Raw genomic sequence first — 19,749 nt, forward strand, 5'->3', positions numbered from 1 at the left:
ATGGATCTAACTTTCTATGAAGAAGTTGCACAAAATCGCAAGCTCCAAACCTATGACTCGGCCTGAGCCCATTGCCTATGTAATTGCATCAAGTTTCCTGAATTAAAAGTAGCCTTACGGCCCCCCTTAGTCATTCATCGTTTGCTATCCAAACGATAATTTAAAGGGGACACTCAGCGATTATATGCGTTACAGTACCAATGATGGGTGGTATGGCCCTTTAATTGATTGTCTTTGTTTGTAAATGTGATTTCAGGTTGTTTGGCTCTTTATGCCAAATTCGATATACATACATACATTTTTGTCAAAATAAATAAATACAAAAAATAAATAAAGAATAATAAATGGCCATGGGTGTAATCCCAAATAATTATGATAGCGCAGGCTGCGCACTATAGCAACGACAAATTATACGGTACATATTTTATGTATAGCATGTAATATGGTGCAGTTTGTTCTGCTCGTATTATTAAAAGGATCATTTTATGTTTTTTCTATATGTAAACCGCAGGCTGTATCTGTATAGAGAAGGTTTCTGTCCTGATTATACTGTTTTGTTTCAGAGAAGTCGGGTATGGGATGGAGCAAGATCAGTATGAAGCCCAACTCAAGGAGCTCTTTGACAGCTTTGATTCCACGGGCACCGGGTCTCTGGGACAGGAAGAGCTGACGGACCTCTGTCACACGCTCCAGCTGGAGGAAGTGGCTACTTTTCTACAACAAGCACTCTTTCAAGACAACCCCCTTGGCCGAGTAAGAAATCAGACCTCATGATCCTCATCGGTAGTGACGTTAGTGGGGGAAGGGAAATCCGACACACACACTGGAGAGCGGGGTCATAACTCTTTTTTTCTGCTCCATATCAGTGATTCGTTTATTCGTGTATTTTAGTTTCTTTTGGCAATATTGTTGTAAATGTTAAAACAAATGGGGCGGAAAAAGTCTGGCCACAGATTTGTAAAGTGCTTTGCTGTAATACTGTTTGTCCATTTCCTTCCCTTTAACCCTTTTGAGTGCCAGGGGCTGGAGCACATTTTTCCTCTTGTGACCCCAAGCTAATTTTCATAGTCTCGCTTTAAATAGCTTTAAATAGGGAACGTTATAAAGGTTGGTGCCATGTTTAAACTGTACCACTTTTTAACCCGCTCACATTTTGTATTGTTTGTGTGCGCGTGTGTTTATGTATGTTTAAGATATATATATATATATATATATATATATATATATATATATATATATATATATATATATATATATATATAATATTTTTTATACCGGTGTGTGTGTGTATATATATATATATATATATATATATATCTACTGCACAGTTAACTCAATAGTGTATGCAATTAATAGGGTTATCCTGGGGTAAATTGTACAAAAACATTTTAGTAACAAAAAACTATGGCAAAACTGTGTTAAAAGAAACATTCCAAAAACATATTTTAAAACTACCCTTTTCTGTAGCTTTCTGGATAAAAGAACGTTTGATGCGGGATGAGCGAGTACCCGGTCATCCTTAGCGGATATTAGTCATTGTACTGTTAACCATTAAACTGCACTACACGTATGCGTTTTGTAAAGGAAATTATAAGTAACAAATTGCCCTATGTGTTTATTGAGGTGGTTTGTAAAATACGCCTTTTGACCTAGGCTCACTTTTCATATAGAACATCCCCAATAAACATTACATGTAAAGTATGCTTGACTGCTTAGGCCCAAATGCTCCAGAAGGAACAATACAACACCTTCACCCACCCACCCTAAAATAAAGACATGAATCACTGGTGTGGGTAAGGGCATTGGCCACAGCTTTCTGAACATAACAGTAACGTAACCAATAACAACCCGCCAGCTGCTAGGCCAAACCACCTCACATCAAGAGTTCTGGCCCAGCGGGTGACTGATGGCACCCAACTCCCCAAGCCCATTCAGACGCAGCTTCCAGATACCACCATTTCTATGCCGGCCAAAAGGGGGGAAATCTTCACCGGTGTGACTAGAAAATAAGAACCGCAGAACAAACACATGCAAAAGACATCCATGATACACATCACAATAAATTTCAAGGGGAGGGAAGGAAGGAAGTGCCTGTCCTTAGACTCCAGGCAGGAAAATAGGTAGGAGTGCCTTTGTCCTTACCTTTTAAACCCTAGCATATTCCAGGGGGCCCTTTATACTAGTAGTTTTTTATACTACGTTTTTCTTTTTTATTGTTATAAGGATATTTGTACACAAAACGAAGTAAGAATTATGCGAATACCATTAAAAAACCGAAACTCCTATCTAAGGCATACATATTGGGGATTCTGTCACAGTATAAGGCCATATATCACTTTGCCCGCCACTACGTCAAAATACCCCAAGCTTGTCGAGTCCTGCCTAATGAATCAGTGAGACTCCCTGCATTTTAACCCAAAAGAGACTCTCAAGCAATTGAGCAATTGGGCACCATTAATGAGGCTCCTGCGTGGCAGGAGGGGCTGCTCAACCCTGAGCATATTTATATTCATGCCATAAAGCCCTTGCTAAAAAGTTGATGATTACATTTTCTCTAAACGTAGACTCGGAAGTCATGGTTTTGGTTGCACGCTTTACCTTGTTGTTGATTAACTCGTGACATCATTAATCCATGACCACAAACTGAAGCAGGGAGATTGTTGCTAGAGGCGTCACCATGACAGCGCTGAAGGGGACAAAATAGCATGAGCTACAAGATTTGAAAGCAATACATGCATTAGAAAGTTGCTTTATGTGTGTAACATGGGAGGAACCTTAACTTAACGTTCTTAACCTCAACATATTAATTCCTCCCTGTTATGCTATATCCAGGGTGTGATGACGGGGAGGTCTTGGTACTTTAAGGCCAAGGGCCATCTGAATAGTGCAGTCCATGACGGAATCTGCAAGGCTGCAAGCTATGTTTTTATGTTCACATCGCATGCAGCGAGGCATATCCAGCCACTGGCCACACGCTGCAGCACCTGGTTTGCGGCTTGAGCTGCAGATCAGGTAAGTGTGTTTCGCTGGCCGGGTATTGGCCCCCGTGTGCCAGATTACTTCTTTGGTAAATTGCTGATTCTGATTGCTTCAGGAAGCATTGGTAAACCGGGGTGAACAAAGAGAGTTCTTAAGGACAGAACATGTATTATAAGTAGATTTGCCTCCCATAACCGTTTTACGAAGAAAAGCCCCGTATTTTAACTGTAACTTTAATTGGACAAAGGAAAACAAGGGGGAAAAAATACATTATTTGTTATGTTAATGGTAGTTTTGTGACAATTCCGCTTTAACAAATGAGTTCCGAAAGCTCCCTGAGTCATTCCTTTTCAATTTCCTTGTGATATTTGTACTTATTCTCCCCATTTTAGTCGCTTGATTCTCTATTGTCGACCTCCTTGATTTAACTGTGTGTCTCACATTAAACGGTCCTAATAAGATATACACACAAACATGTTGTTAATACTGCTTAATTTCCAGTTAAAATGCTATTCCGCTCTGCACAATTGCATCCTGCATTAAGTAAATTACATTGCATGGCTAATTTATGGAAGCGTCCCTCTTATCGGGCCTTTGCCATGTAGTATAATCCCTCTGGGTTGTATGTGATGTAGTCACGGCAAAATTGCTTCATGATTCTAGCGCTTGCACCATCTGTCTGACATGCAGCTGTTTGGCACTACAATGGAATACAGATTATCAGAGAATAATGACCCCACAATCCGCCATTGTTTGTCTCTTTATTTCCAGCGGTCTTTAGCTGTACCTTCTAAATGCAAAACCCTGGCTCTAAAAAAGAGGAGTTTTTAGTTTTTAATTTCAGTGTTAAATGCTGTCATTTTTAAAATGTTATTTTAATTCTCGCTTTGTGAATGAGGGTCAACCATGCAAAATACCGCAAATAAATCATTTGTTCTCATTTCCTTGACTGCAACCAAAATTGAAGTTGAATGTTAAGTTTCAACTTTTTTTCTCATCGCATATTTGGTTTGATTACTTTGGGCTTGTGTGTTAGTTTTTTTGTTTGAATTTTTTAAATCAACACATTTAGTCAGACATTAAAATGCAAGGTATTATTTAGTTTTTAAAAAAGGAAATATTATCCCCACTCAAACCAGATCTGCCTGACTCATAGAAATGATGCTTAAAGGGACAGTCTAATGCCCATGAGTACGGCTTTCCCACCAGATTGGAACCCAAATTGTATAGATAACTAAAGTAAACAGAAACTAAACAATTGAAACTTAACTTTTAATCTGGATACCCTGAACTTTTTGACCTAGAAGTTGCATCCCTTGCTGCCTTCCTTCTCTGTGGTCCAACATGTGTTGCCACTGATTGGCTGCCTGAAGCAGCCAATCAGTGGCAGGAAAGTGCTCTGTTTTGAAATTGAGAGAATGCAGCCCATGCACGCATAGGAAGGTCTGAACAGAAATGCACTCTTGTGTATATTTAACATGAGAATAGAGCTGGACACAAAACCAGCTCTTCTGTGTTTTGTGTCTTGGGGTTCAAGAGTAAAGGATTTTTTTTTTAATTGTCACATGACTACTTGCTTGAAATAGTCGAGGTCATTGAAAATCCCGATGTGGCAAAGTTTAACACGATTGTTTGAAGGCTCGCTTCATTTGATGTACTAATGCGCGATTTATCTATAAAATGGCAGAGCATGGGAAAAATGCATTAAACTGCACATTAAAGAGAAAACCTGAAGAAATTTACATGTGAATAACTGGTGAACTTGTTTTAGTTGTTTGTGATTAGAATGTTGGTGGACAAACACCACTGAAGGACTGCAGCAATAAACCTAGTTAATTGCCCAGTGATACCCAAATTAGTAGTGTGAGCACATGGCAATTAGTGAAGTCCTAAAAATCCACCAGAATTGCTGCTCCAGTGGTACCGGTTTAACATCCCATTATATCACATACGTACCAGAAGAGAGGATATGTGCATTTACTTATTAGGGTCTAATGATGTGTTATAAACCACCAAGTTCCACGTCTAAAAGACCCGTGCTAAACTTTATCTATGCAGCTGTTTGCTTCTTTCCAATTATACATTGGTTAAGCTTTGGCCTTTAATACAATTGTTTTGGTTCTCGGTGGTAGTTACTTGCTGGAAGCCATTGATTTGGATTACAGACACACCTTTGTGGATAAGCCTGGAGCAGGATGAATAGATGTATAAACTTGTCTGTAATAATTCTCTTTGTTTACCCATATATACCGGTAATCTCCTTCTCCCTGGTGGTTACAACTTGTTACTCCTTGTGGTTTAGTTATAGGAAAATATAAACTGTACCTTGGATGAAATGATGTACACCACCCCTTTCTTTTATAACGCTTTCAGTGCCAAAATTGAAAAACAAAAACCTGATTTATTTTTCTCTCTCGATTATTTTATAGGTCCACTTTGACCAATTTAAGGAGGCCCTAATTGATGTGTTGTCCAGCAGACTGTCAAACAAAGAAAACTTCCAAGAAACAGGTATTTTATTCTTGTCTGTTAATTGACAGTTTAACAATTAAAAGAAAATGCTTAAAGGGACAGTAGCGCCCCGATTTCTTTTTACGGGCATCGGTGAGGCTAACGGCTTCAGGGCCTGTATAATGTAACGCATACCGTATTTACATATCATAAGACTTGCTTATTTAAGGGAAAAAAATCGCTGTATCCTGGATTCCAGATAACAAGATTTTTTTCTTAGGGTGGAGGGTAACTTTTAACACTGTAATTGTTATGATACGTCTGCCAGGTCTCAATCACTAGTGGAACGGGACACGCTCACAGTATTTAAGTAGCCCACGTGTCTCGGTCGGTGCGAGTCGGACTTCCCGTCTGCTCCAGCCTGACAATGCTTTGTTGCATCTCTGTGTTTTCTTGGATCATTATTCGAATTTCCAGGTTGTATAGACGGCTGCTTTGTCTTGCCGTTCACTGTTTACATTGTGCGATCTGTGCTTGGCATCAATTTGTTGCTTAGTGACAGAACGACAACATCCCTTTCATTACAATGTATAGGGAGGAAAATGTGTCTCTCGCTTTACCGTCCTCTTAACGGCTTCTGCTTTGTTCTCAGAGCTTAACTGAATCTTTTGAGTGTTGCAAACCAACAGACAAATAGGACAACATTCAGTCTGTACTGCCAACCCGTTTTAGATTACATGAAGCTATTTTTTTTATACATTTGCCCCTTTCTCGACACCCTCAACAATTTGCCTCCCGGGAGATGTGTTCCACTGGACACATCTCCTACCAAATCATATATAGACCCCCAGTCAATCTCGCCAAGGGCTCAGGAGGGGTTGTCTGAGACCCCCGTGGGCATGGTTTGTAAGGGAATACCTTCTTGCCAATGACTGGCTGCTTTAAGCATTGTCCCTGTAATGGGTGTACCGGCCTCCTCCCATGTGTTCACCTTTTGGAATCCCTTTTGTGCCGTACCTTTTACCTCTCCTGATGCCCCACTTTCCTAGGACCTCGGAATGTTCGCTAGGTATAAGTTTGCCATAGTCCTGGAAGCCACAATATTATGTGTAGACACAGCATAACACGCATCTAGTACATTAAAAGTACATTAATTGTCTTCTACGTACCTTATGTAGGTATCTGTAAGCAATAAGGTCCCAACTCCCACACCCTTACTAAAATACATGATCAGTGCGGAGTCTTTAATATCTTTATTTTCTAAATCTGGTAAAACTGAGCCCAGCCTTGTAATGTCCGCTCGCTGTAGGACATTAAGCTCGGTTCTCTTTTTAGCAGTGAAATTCGAAGTGTTATTATTTCATATGCCTTTTGTGTATCAGTGGGTTGTAATTGAAGTGATGTATTGTCCAAAGCTATAATTGTGGTGCTTTTTACATCTAACGGGCTCCACCACGTTTTGTCTTCCTGAAAAGAGTAGAGCAGGACTCATCAGTCTTGAAGAGAGGCCGTCAGACACAGGTCGCTCAGGATTAGACTTTGTGCGGCTGATTGAAGAGCTCTGAGATCATACAAAAGGAGGCCCCATTAATCCAATGCTTTGAGCCTCCCTGAATCGCATTTATCAGACTAATCAGTGCTTCACAATTAAGTGCTCTTAATGGTTCCTCTAATAATTGGCATTTCTTGTGGTGTAATGGTCCATTCACTATAACCAGCAGTGGACCCCTGTGCAATAAATCTCGTTTTTGTCCTCGTTCCTCATAATGAAAATGGATAAAAATGGTTTATTTATTACGGTAGTATCCCTTACAAAAAAGTGCAAAACTGTGCTCTCATTTCTTGGGTTTAGTTTAAAAAAAAAAAAAGTGTTCGGTGGAACAGCCACATTTAAGTTGGTAAGAAGAATAGTCCGGATGTTTCATTAATATTTTTTCTTTATTTCCCATGACCCTTTAGTGACAATCCATTAAAATCTGACCATCAACTCCAACGTACTTCTTGGATTCTACTTCTATAGTTTTAGCTGACTGTGCATAAGCCTGTTGCCCCCGAAATTGCTTCACAGCCATGCAGAACCTCTGGAAAGCTATTATCACAAAGACCTCAGGGCAAACAGCAACTTAACCCTGATACGACAACACAAAATAAGAGATTGTGTTTATATAATTAAGTTGGAAGGAACGAAAACACGATTAGTATACCGCTGTAGGAGTCGGGACTGGAATAATCTGCGACGTGACATTTCTCTGTCTAAATAAATATTCTTTCTGCGTGCGGAACGTATATCAGGCCTCCGAGTCCGTTATTAAATTTGCTGCTTACTGACAAATGAAAGCACAGATTAATTGAGAACTACAAAAGGCTAAAGGCTCCTGCACTTGACCTGTCGGTAACCATGAAATCCACAATGGGGGATGGGGTTTGGAAATGATAGGGTATAATTTATTAGCAGCCTGCATGTTTCCATCATAACAAATTAGAGACTGACTCAGCTGCTGTTTCATTGAGGGGCAGCTCAAATACCCTGTATCAGTAGACGTCACATTACGCACATTGAAAGCTATAATTTGGGGATGAGAGGACCCGCGGAAGCCAAAAACAGTCACCTGGGTGGCAGGAACTGTTACAAAATGACATATCCCTTCCATTGTAACGGGGCATGGAAATTAGGATGTGATGGGCTATTAGTATATAACCTTTGTCTGCTTTTCTGATTTTGTCCACCTGGACTTTATCTACCGCCAATCATTACCCATCAGAAGTTCCCAGAAGTTCTTATAAATTGTAAACATATAGGAGCGATCTAAAACCTACAGTATAATCTCAAAGGGGAATACATATTACGCAGAATTTAAGGGACCGGTATGTTTATCCTTTTTAGTGTGGAAAGTCCTACGAGTGTTTCATACAGATGGGGAGCTCGTACAGACGCTCAAAGGACTTTGCTTTTTAAACTTTTAACATCGAAAATTAGATTTCTTATCATGCAATGTCATTTGAAATGTCTTCTTTCAAGGTGAAAATATATATTTTTTTTACAATACAGATCATTTGCAAATGTCACACTTGAATTGTTATGTACTGACAATGTGCTTTTAAGTGTATGTTCCCTTTAATGTACAAGCAGGGTTATGAATTTAAATAACGAGTCCTGCTTTGTTCCACGCCGAGACATACCTAGCTCCCTGCTGCTGTCAAATTTCCAAGTTGAGTGTATTGCAGGCACGTAAACTAGTTCTTAGCGCTGCATATTAAATAATTTATTTGGCGTATCCCCTTGGTGATTATCTCCAAGCTCACAGCTCCCCTTTTAAAGGAATACATCCCTGCAGGAGCGTTTGATCGTAGTTTTTGAAGTGGGAGGCTCAAGAGGTCTGACTTCTTATTGATATGATGGCTGAAGACAATCATTTGGCATTTGCAAATCACATGCAGATGTTCGTTCTTTGTTTCCTTATTGTTTCACATTTCATTGTTTGTTTCTGACTGACAACATATTTTCATAGCCCCAACAATATCGGAATTAACACATAGTGGGCAGGATTTAATGATGGTGATAAATCTAGCACAGAGAAGTGAGTAACAAACCTCCCATATATTGCAATGGAACAGTAAATAGATAAAAAAAACATAGGTATTTGGGTCTTGATTAATCAAATAATCCTATATCTGTTGTGTGTGTGTGTGTGTGTGTGTATATATATATATATATTTTAATATTTAAATTTATATATATATTTATTTACTTGTGATAGATTTGGTAGAGGGACGGTAGGGAACATCAAGCTGCAAATGCAATAATTGAGTAATAAACTATGATTTCACACCTATTGCAGTTCAACGGTTTAATCAGAATGACTTTTATTGGAAAAAAGGAAATATAGTTTCGTGTTTTTTTTCACTCACGGGTGCTAGTCAGACATTCAAAAAAGTTACTCTTGATACAAACTGATTTAGTAGGCAAACATTGTTATTTTGTTCTCGAAATATGTTTATGTGGGCATTTGTATACATTGATGAAGGTCTGTTGTCATATTTGTAGACCAAAACGCAGATCTTCTTTGAGATATGTCCCTGTAGTGGAAATAAAGGATTTGTTGCGCGTGTAGTGGAAGCTGCTTTATGTATTTGAAATCTGAAGCGAAGGCTTAATTTGGTTTCTTTTAGATTGCTCTTCTGAAGCCCAGCCTAAGTACATCAAAGATGGCAAGCGGTACGGCAGGAGATCTGTGCCAGAGCTGCAGGACTCCCTTGAAGAGTTTGATGAAGAGACTGTAATTGAAGCTGAGGATGATGGCACACGATCTTCCCAGGTCAGCTCCAGAAATTGTGAAGAGGTAAGATGAATGAAATTAGCGGCTGAACGGGGGATGTTTCTTGATTGTAGACTTGTGCTGCAACCTCGCCGGCTATTATAATTACCTTGAAAAAAAATGAATTTGCATTAGAATATACCCTATACCATAGATCATCTGCCAGGATCAGTCTTCTAAAAGACACATGGGATCAGCTCAAAGAAAAATACTATGTTTCTGTAATGTGTTTAATAAATGGATATCCCTTTTGTGCTGTGTGTGTATATATGTGATATATAATGTTCCCATGTTTCTATTACATTGCAGAGGAGGAAATAATTGTACCGTGCATATGCTGCACATTAAGTGTATATGATATCTGTATTAGGTTGAGCAGCACAATACAGAGTCACGTTATCATATGAGTAAATGCACCTTGACACATAATACACAAGGCAGTGTATCCAGCATCACTGGGGGTTACCTCCTGCCAATTCTGTCTGCCTCTCCACCACACCGCTGCTCGTATAGCTCGTAACTGTTTCATTCATCCATTTCATGGTTCAAAGAGCAGAGTGAGAAACCTCTGTAGTATTGAGCCTCGGGCCAGGTTCAGCCTTGGACTTTCCCTTTTCGTATCGTCTTTGCCTTTCTCATAGGTCTGAGGATTCCTATCATTATAGCTGCCGGTGCCTCTTCAATAATGCCCATTTTCATTAGCCATATTATGCTTTCGGGGTTATCAGCCCTTAACGTTTTCATGCTGCTTCTCCGCAGACAGTTGGGTGATGAAAAAGATTCTAGTAAAATCTCCAAGATTGAATTAAACATGTGATGCCCATTCTCCTCCTCTATTCAATGCTTCCTATATTTATTATGGCAACGCTTCTAAATGTACATGGTATGGATTAACTGGTCAGCTCCAAATTTTGACCCCTTTTAGACCTATATGTGGGATGTTTTGCCCAATCCGTTGGCCTAACTTCTGATTTCTAGAACATGAAATAACACAAGTGGCAGCGTCTGTCTCAGTCGGTTGTCAGGACTGTGCTGGCAAACTCAGTCTCTTGGTATCGATGCAATTAAATCTTCAGTGGAGGATGTAATTAAGAAGTAAGCAATATTTTTTCCTACATTTTTTTTTAAATAACGTTTTACACCCAAGACTCAAAAGACAATTTTAACATAATGGCATTTTTATGAAAAATTCTATTTAATGCCGTTTTTAATACCGCAGGATTACCAAGCAAGTGCAAAACACAGGTGAATAAACGGAGAATATAAATGGCATATTGATTAGCTGAGTTTCCCAGAGACACGGTTGAGTTGAGAAGCGGAGGCTTATGTATAAGGCTGTCTCTCAAGGTGCCGATCGGCTGGCACAGCTGTTTCTTGCCGCATGTTTAATTATGTTCTGGCTTCCAGTTCTCCCAGTTCCCCGATTGCAGTTCATGGCACTGATCGTAGCTACGTTATCTCCAGGCGGGTTGCAAGCACCAGACAACTCTCAAATTAAGTGCAAGACATTTAATAATCTTCGCCCCCCCAATACTAAATTACATTTTGACATGTGTAAGTTAATGTTCCTCATTGATGTTTCGGTATCTGAGATTTCTGCCTCTACGGATAACGAACACCGATGTTAATTATGTTCCTGATTCATCGTTATTTTAACTTTTCTGAGAAAATTGAATGCGTGAGTCTTGCATCCATCAAATCCTAATCATACGTTTTTCAAGGTGTAAAGAGGGTCTGGTAATTAAGGAGCTGTAATCACCTAATTGGAATGAAAATGGTAGCCAAATCTATCTGTTTGGAATTTGTTTTGGAGACCCAGCTGTAATTCATTTTAGAAAACCTTATTACCGTATGCAAATCTATCCGTACTAAGGCAATTTAAAATGTAATTTACGTGATGCTCTACTTAGAAAATGTTTGTGTTTTAAGTATCGATATTAGAGGAGTCCTAGGGGAATCGGTGAGTGGTCTTTCTTGGATGGGAGGGATGTTGGCTGGTTGGCTGTAATTTTGGATTTGTTTCTAGAAAATGTTCCCTGATTTGAAGTTGGACTTTAGTCTAAAATTTGCAGAGCCCTAATTGCCATATGAAAAATTCCTCTGCCCAAAAAGAAGGTATTTTTATCTAAAATTATAGATACTAGAACATTATCTAGAGCAGGGCAATGGATTGCCGAATGTTGTTAATGGACCTCCTTTCAAATTCTGGATCAGAACACTTTCATGGAAGTCCAACCCTTCTATGCATCTAACGGGGTTTGAGCTGTGCTGTTTTTGGGGTTATTTGGAAAGCTATAATTCGGGTGCATTTTTTTAACACCATAGCATCTGATATAATAGTCTGATCAGCTAGGGATCTATTGCAGAATTCATAAATTCATAGTTTGAGAAGTAAGCAAGTGCTGTTTTTTTACTGGTTATAATGGATGATTTGTATATGACTTATTTTTTAGTTTCTCTGCCTTTTTATGTTGGAAGGCTAAAAGATTTATAGTGTTCTGGGTTTTGTTCTTCAAACAATACTGGCATCATCCCAGATGCCCCTTGTTTGTCCTCATTAATATTTCAGGGCCCTGTAACGGTGCATTCAGAATGCTGCTTGTGTTAATGATTACGCAGTAAGACTACGATCCAGATTTCCTTACCTTTCCTTCTATTGATAGAGTACACCAGGAGGACATATCAAACGGGACATATAGTCACCTGTGGCTTCTAGGGGTGTTCTATGATTAGTTAGTTCAATTAGTTAAAGAGTTATCCCCTCAAGACAAGGAATATATTCTATCTATCTATCTATCTATCTATCTATCTAGCTATCTATCTATCTAGCTATCTATCTATCATCACTACAGTTAGGCATTTGGTTTTACATTATGATTATTCTTTGAAAAACAGCTTAAAATTAATGATTTTGTACTTTTTATCCCCAAATAAACCACAATAGAATATGAATTTTGCTGGGAGGATCTACTAACAGATGCTGTGTATATCCGCTAAATAGCTATATAAGCTTCTAGTTACCCCCCATGGGTGTAAAGTATCAGATTCCTGCATAATGTGCGCAGGCTCTGGATGATTTAATAAGGGTGGGGAAATATTCAAATGAATCAGCGGAATCCAGCATTAATTATATCGTGGTAACAATAGGTGTATGAAGTGGAATGATATGTTTGCCCACTGGCCCTCAGATTTAATTTGAGTTGAAGTTCAGGTTTAATATTTAACATATATTTTCTAAAGCGTCTGTAGCCAGATGACAGAGACCGTGGTTAGGCTTTTCACAGTTTGATGACTTCCATTGTCCCCTTGATAATATATATATATATATATTCTAGCGGTTCCTGCTTCTGTCTTATATTAGGGCACCTCTTATATCCTTTATGGACTAGAAATTAGCCACATGTTTGATTAGTGATTTAGTTGGCTAATACACTGAGCTTTCCTAATCTGACGTCCACTCATAAAGAAAGAAAACCAGCTGCTACCAAACATCACAATGGTCTTTTTGTTAAAGGGACCTCTAAGTACCAGGTATTTCATAATACGTAGATGTTCTTACTTTTTAAGGGGATGCCCCAGCTGTTAAATGCACTTTAGTGCATATGATGGCTGCTTGGTCCCTTGAAATATTCGCTTTAGCATATGTATAATACGGGGCATTTCACAGAATCCCCCATATGCTTTTGCCCGTCAGATCACGGAGAAGGGCAATGTTATTTATTAAAATAATAATAATGCATAATGCATGCGTACCCACAGAGGAGGATGGGAAAAGTAAGCGCTCTGCCTTTTAAAAATATTTTATATAGCTCATAATGTAGCGTAGAAAACATAAAACAAAACTTCCGCCTCTATGGCCGTATATTGCCACGTATAATGGAAACTTTGAAGAGGGGATTGCTTGAATATGCATTGGCCACACGCAAAACGCATTTAGCACCGCAGGCTCTGTAGTAACTATTGTTAAACTTTCATTGTTTAACTTGTTACACTTTTAAATTGTAGAACTTGTTACATCCTTTTCTTGGTGGAAACTTGGTCGAAAATCGAATGAATAGACTTCTAGCCCCCGATGGCTCCGTTGTTCATTAAATTAGTCCTGTATTCTGCGTGGGAACAAAAGTCTGTCTCCAGCAGCAGATGGCCGAATACGGGAGGTTTCTAGGTTCTTATGGAAAGTGGCCTCAATGAGTGAGCTGCATGGGTTGCAGATGCCGGGGCCAGCGTGGGCCACTCCTGGCCATCTGTTTTTAAGCCCTAGGAAGCATGTGAGAATGTTAACAATAGCAGTCCCGCTTTATAGGCTTGTAATAGGTGTGACCCGCCAATCCAACATGGGGCAAATCTGTATGACAATAGCTGTGGACAACACCAACATACATGTTGCATAGCAACAAGTTAAAGTTGTCTTTTGTGTGCTTGACAAACTTTGGAGGCCATTTTGGAACTGTTCTGACCTATGACCGTCTTTTAACTTCTCTAGGATAAAAGGGCTTCTGTCAAGCTTTCCGTTCTGTTATTAAAATAGCAATAGCAGTTCAAATGAATAATAGAGACATTGATGTCGAGAGGCCAAGAAGTGCTTACAGCTGATGCGATAACGACTAAGATCACGCTGCGGAAAATGAACAGGTGTCCCCGCAATGTCCGAATCACGCAAAAAAAACCCCACGATTCAGAGAGATATCATTCAAAGAATAAACCTATAATATATTTTTCCCTTGCAGCTGTGGAAGAACGAAGAAGGAGAAGAGTATGAAGCCGAAGGTATATAAATCACTGTTATACAAAAAAATGTAACGTTTAATGCCATTATTATCATATTTCACTTATATTATTATTAACCCTTTCTGTTTAAAGGTTTTCACTGTGCTAGGAAACCTGCATTGACTCCATTAAATGTAATGTGTTAAAAGAACAAAGTCCCCTAAGCGACACAGAAGTATTTGTGAATCTCCAAGAAGATTTGTTTGATTCATAGAAAATTGTTATATGATATTAGCCGGCATACCCGGCTCTGCTCATGTAGAACATCACAATGTTTTAAATTAATTATTATATTGTGCGGTAATACCTTTACTTTTACTACACAAGAAGAAGAGGTTAGACATTATGATAGTTAGGACAGCATCGTATAATTTAAATATGACCCGTATCTTCAAACTCCTTATTTATCATACCCAGATGATTGTTGGCAGGTTAAATCGTTTCAGGCCAGATATGCCAACAGCATTTTGACTCTAATTTATCAATGCCCACAATCTACCTCCTGCACCTGGTATTGCAGCGGCTCGGCCCGGTTTGTTGTAAGGAAGATTAAGGGGATCTACTCTGAAATCACACCTTCTGTCTCTAAATTGCATTATCTAAAAGGCGGCTGCAGGCAAGGAAGGCTGGAGCGTTTGGAATCATATACTGTGGTTTCAAAGTTTCCACTAGTGAGTGACTCTAATATCAGATATTGCAAAAGATGAAGGAGGACGGAGATTCCCCATCATTTGTCTTAGAAATGTTCTATTCTAGACTTTGTTAAATGACACTACTTAAGTTTTACATGTAATGTTTTACTTTGGTGGTAGATAAGTGGAACAGCCTCCTAGTAGAAGTGGTAGAGGGTAACACACTGAGGGAATTTAAACATGTATTGCAAAAGCTTATGGCTATCCTGAATCAATGATTAGACCAAGGACTGATCCAGTCTTTACAGCAGGAAAAACTGCCATACAAGCTGGGCCAAATGGTTCTTCTCATCATTCTGTGTTTCTGTATCTTATAAGCGTAAGCTATGTCGAATATATTCTTGTGCAGTGCGTTTATAAGTTTTCAAGAATCAGGTGTCAAGGCTACTGTTTCAGCTCTAGATTGAAGGATACAAACATTTTTTACAGCCAATATTTAAAAATGTAAAGTCTACAAAATACCAGACAGTGCCTGCCTTGTAAAAGCCAGACAGATTAAGCGCTCCCTGTAACCTTAATTTGTCAGGTTCACGTGTGCCCAGCTTCTGTAGGCTAATGAAAGCTTTGCTGTCTATGATCACGTACAGGCTGGAGCTGATCGGGTCACAGGTGCTGTCGTACACTCCGGCGAGGGTACAGGCTGCCTTCTCACCCCCGTGGAGGCCATTCATGCATCCTGTTGAGTGACAAACTGGTTAAATGCTCTACTAATGTGTGCGCCATTGTGTAGCTATAGAAGAAATCAAGGCACGGGGCCAATATCCATAAAATGCACCTGTTAGGAGGACACGGTGGAAGCATGGCTCAGTCCTAATGCTTCACGGGACAGTTTGTAACATTAATATACTAAGCGGATTAACTAATATAAAAGCTGTTGTCTGGAACCAACTGTCATTCTGAAATGCTTGTGGGATATCGGTTTTCTATTTATGGGTTAGGATAGATATTTTCTTCTCCAATAAGTTTGCTCAATTGTTACTGTATGTTTTAGTGAAAAAATAACAGAGACCGTCTCCCACAATGTCTCCATACATCCTTTCCGACTGTTGAACCTTGTTTGATGTATTTAGTATGAATGTGAGTGCGTTGGACCTAATGGTTCTTATTTTCTGATTTATTTTTGCATCAGGCCAGTTACGGTTCTGGAATCCTGATGACCTCAGTGCTTCACAGAATGTCCTATCTTCAACTCAAGACTGGGTGGAAGAAAAGTTGCAGTTGGTCTGTGAAGACCTTGGGATTACCCGTGACGGTCACTTGAACCGCAAAAAACTCATCTCTATCTGCGAACAGTATGGCCTCCAGAATGTAGACAAAGAGGTAATGGGTCCCAACAAAAATATCTTAATGTCCACATCCAGAACTCATCTGACCCACGATTTGTTAGCAAAAACTCCTCAGTTTGGGAACACTTACAATACCCATCTACCTGTTCTTACTTCATTCCGTAACAATCTTGTTACAGTTCAGTTACTCATCTTCTAGAGCGTTAGTTACTTTCCTCGTTTTAATCGGAATTCTGTGATTTAAGATGCTGTAGGTCTTGGTTATCAAAGTGAAATATTTACCGTCCATTTTGGATAATCTTTAATAATAATCTTTATTTTATCGGAAAGTCATTTTAACGCATTTATTATTACCTACTCCATTAGAAATTTTCCTTTCTAAAGTCACTGCTATTTTGGGGATGTGTGGCATAAAACCCATGTAACATTTACTACTTAAAGGGACAGTCTAGTGTCCCATGCAGCCTCGCCAAGAAATAACGCACTTACTTTATAAGTACTTTAATGCGTGCTCTTCGACCTGTAGCGACTCACCTTTAGGAGAAGCTGCAGTGCAACACCACTGTGGTGCTGTTTCCATTCATCTCCTGCAGGTCAAGTAGTTCAGGGTTGGGGACGCCGGCCAATGACTATAAGGGGATTCTGCACACATTTAAAGGGACCAATCAGCTCTCGTATTTTTTTAAAGTGCTGGTTGGTCTTAATTGTTTCCACAAATGGCTACTTTGGTTTTCCTCCTTCCTTTCAGTATTTCCTTATATTGCTCAATACTGCCCTCTAGTGAAAAAAGACTGTCCTTGTGTCGAGGGAAGTAACAATTTCACAATTTCGTCGCAGGTCCTTGAAGATGCCTTTCAGAATCTGGGCCAAGATGACACAATGAGCCTTCAAGACTTTTTCTATGAAGTGTGTAAAAATACCAAGCCTCTTACCCCATCATCCTCTACCCCATATCGACAACTAAAGAGACATTTATCTATGCAGGTAAAGACCCAGTGCAGCAGCTTCTTTCATAGCACAACAATTGGGCCACAGAATGATACTGATTGACTATCATAGCCACAGATAGAGGTAAAGTCATGGAGCAGATGACTGTTAAACCAATTTCATGGAATAATGTTTCCCAATTTGGTAGAAATAAAGAATCCTTTTGATTTAAGTTATACTAATGCCCCCTAAAATAACAAAATGAATTGTTTGTTTGTACTTGCTGGTTTTAGCTTAAGTATCCCAAGTTTAGTAGTAATTTTCAACTTACCTTCTGCAAGCTTTTCTGTTGATTATAACACAACTAGTACAAATATCTTTCGCATGTATTTCCTGAGCTTCACACATTTTTTAGAACTTGCCAGTGTGTTCAGTATTAGACAAGCCGTCATGCCTTCCAGCTCATGGATAGAATTTGACATCTTTCTTCCTTTCTGGATTTCAGCCCTACGACGAGAGTGGAAGGCGAACGATTACTCCGTCGTCCATGACTGGGTCTGTAGGGTTCCGTCTGTTTTCGAAGCTTGATGATGGTACCGGCTATGGTTCAGTGGAAGATGTGATAGACCTATGGCAGGAAGACGGCGTGGAGAACAGCCAAGCCATCCTTAAGGTTACTTAGTAAATACCTGAATGCCTCACTAAACAATTTAATGTGCAAGTTTCTGATTACTTCTGTTTTGCATAATGTACACGATGTGAATAGAGTGATTGGGTAAACAGCTGATTAATACACAACACATTACTTTTAGGTATTTCTATGTGTGTTTTTCAATTGTTAAACATTCTTTACTGGCTTAGTTTTAGTTTATGGCTATTGATGTTTTTTTTGCGTAGTGTCTTATCCCACCACTCCACCTCCATATTACATAGGAAAAAAATAAAACTCCTGTCTCTGCAGTATGATGGGGCTGGCTGATGTACTAGGGAGGCCATACACCTGAGATGATCGGCCACAAATCTTGCCAGGGTCTGCCAGTCTGTCATTCCCCGGATCTGCCTCCCAAGGACTTGTTGTCCTGGTTCAAAATATGCTCTAACTGAGTGATTAATGATCTTTACTAACCTATCACTCTTGTTCTTGTTCTTCAGGCATTGGATTTCAATTTGGAAGGGAAAATAAACCTCACAGAGCTCACAATGACTCTTGAAAATGAGCTTTTGATGACCAAAAATGAAGTGTACCAGGCAGCCTTGACCAGCTTCCGCTCAGAGATCAGATACTTGTTGTAAGTTCTCTCCTCCTCTTTTTTTTTTGTAAATAAAATTTTATTAAGATCCGAAATTGTAGCAAATTGTCATGCATCATGAGAAATACATTGCATTGTGGCATATAACATAGAGAAGATGTTTAGCCAAAGCACCACACAATTCGTACAGCATTGAAGGCAAAAGAATGACCAAAGTAAGGTTCTGTGTACGCTGGTGTATGATAAAGGTACAATACATCGCATACAGTAGTCATAGTGAGACAATTGCGTGGTGGAACCCAAGATTCGGATCTAGAGATTTTCAAAAAGAGGTAAATCCGTAAACCAGGCAACGGTGTAAACAAAACAAAACAAAAAACGTTAAGAAATTAAAACAAAGTGGAATATAAAACATTTTTTGTATTCTAAGGTTCGCACCATGTTTTGTCTGCTCCTCAGTCTTCGGTTATATTGGCGAATTTTGTATCCGTGATCTGCTTTACCCTACGGGAGTACAACAGACTAACAATTCCCAAAACACAGAACCGAAACCACCTCTGCTTTGTCTGTGTCTTATGTAAAGCAGTATGCTTTCAATAACATTATTGTACACTTCTGTGGACTGCATTTCTTTATGGTGTTAATACAATTGATTAAAATTGATATGTATGATGAATGTCATTAGAAGTTTGAGAGAACTGGAGAATAGGTGGTAAACGTAACTCCAGTTTTACATAATTTAGTGTCATGTAGCGTTCTGAGACTCTAATACTTTTTGCTTACACCAACTTTTCCTGGAACGGAAGCTGATGTACGTCTGATCACAGCATGTATGCAGTACTGCAGTTTGATATATAATTCTTTTCAATTCCCCATAGAGAACGAGCTGATCAAGCTGCCAGAGAGAAAGAAAAACTTAGATCGGATTTGGAAAGAAATGAAAGGTTCAAGAACATGATGGCTTCAGAGGTGGATGACCATCATGCTGCCATCGAGCGTCGCAATGAATACAACCTTCGGTGGGTCAAGTATTCTCCAAAGCAATCTTATTGTGTTCTCTGCTTTTCTGGGTGGACTTTGT

General features: G+C 39.3%; 1 protein-coding gene across 5 annotated transcripts in view; it reads left to right on the top strand.

Annotated features, from left to right (window-relative positions):
- Positions 1-570: 570 nt before the first annotated feature.
- Positions 571-19,749, top strand: part of NIN (ninein) — a 39,279-nt gene continuing 20,100 nt past the window's right edge. For all 5 annotated transcript variants that reach the window (XM_053475718.1, XM_053475719.1, XM_053475722.1 and 2 more), the window contains exons 1-9: positions 571-753; positions 5,409-5,490; positions 9,601-9,770; positions 14,474-14,513; positions 16,335-16,525; positions 17,329-17,475; positions 17,924-18,091; positions 18,571-18,707; positions 19,547-19,687. In XM_053475718.1, coding sequence (XP_053331693.1) covers positions 580-753; positions 5,409-5,490; positions 9,601-9,770; positions 14,474-14,513; positions 16,335-16,525; positions 17,329-17,475; positions 17,924-18,091; positions 18,571-18,707; positions 19,547-19,687 — 1,250 coding nt within the window. In that variant the 5' untranslated portion in view covers positions 571-579. The remainder of the gene's footprint in view (positions 754-5,408; positions 5,491-9,600; positions 9,771-14,473; positions 14,514-16,334; positions 16,526-17,328; positions 17,476-17,923; positions 18,092-18,570; positions 18,708-19,546; positions 19,688-19,749) is intronic.

Source organism: Spea bombifrons, chromosome 9 (assembly GCF_027358695.1).
Source record: "Spea bombifrons isolate aSpeBom1 chromosome 9, aSpeBom1.2.pri, whole genome shotgun sequence".
NCBI lineage: Eukaryota > Metazoa > Chordata > Amphibia > Anura > Pelobatidae > Spea > Spea bombifrons.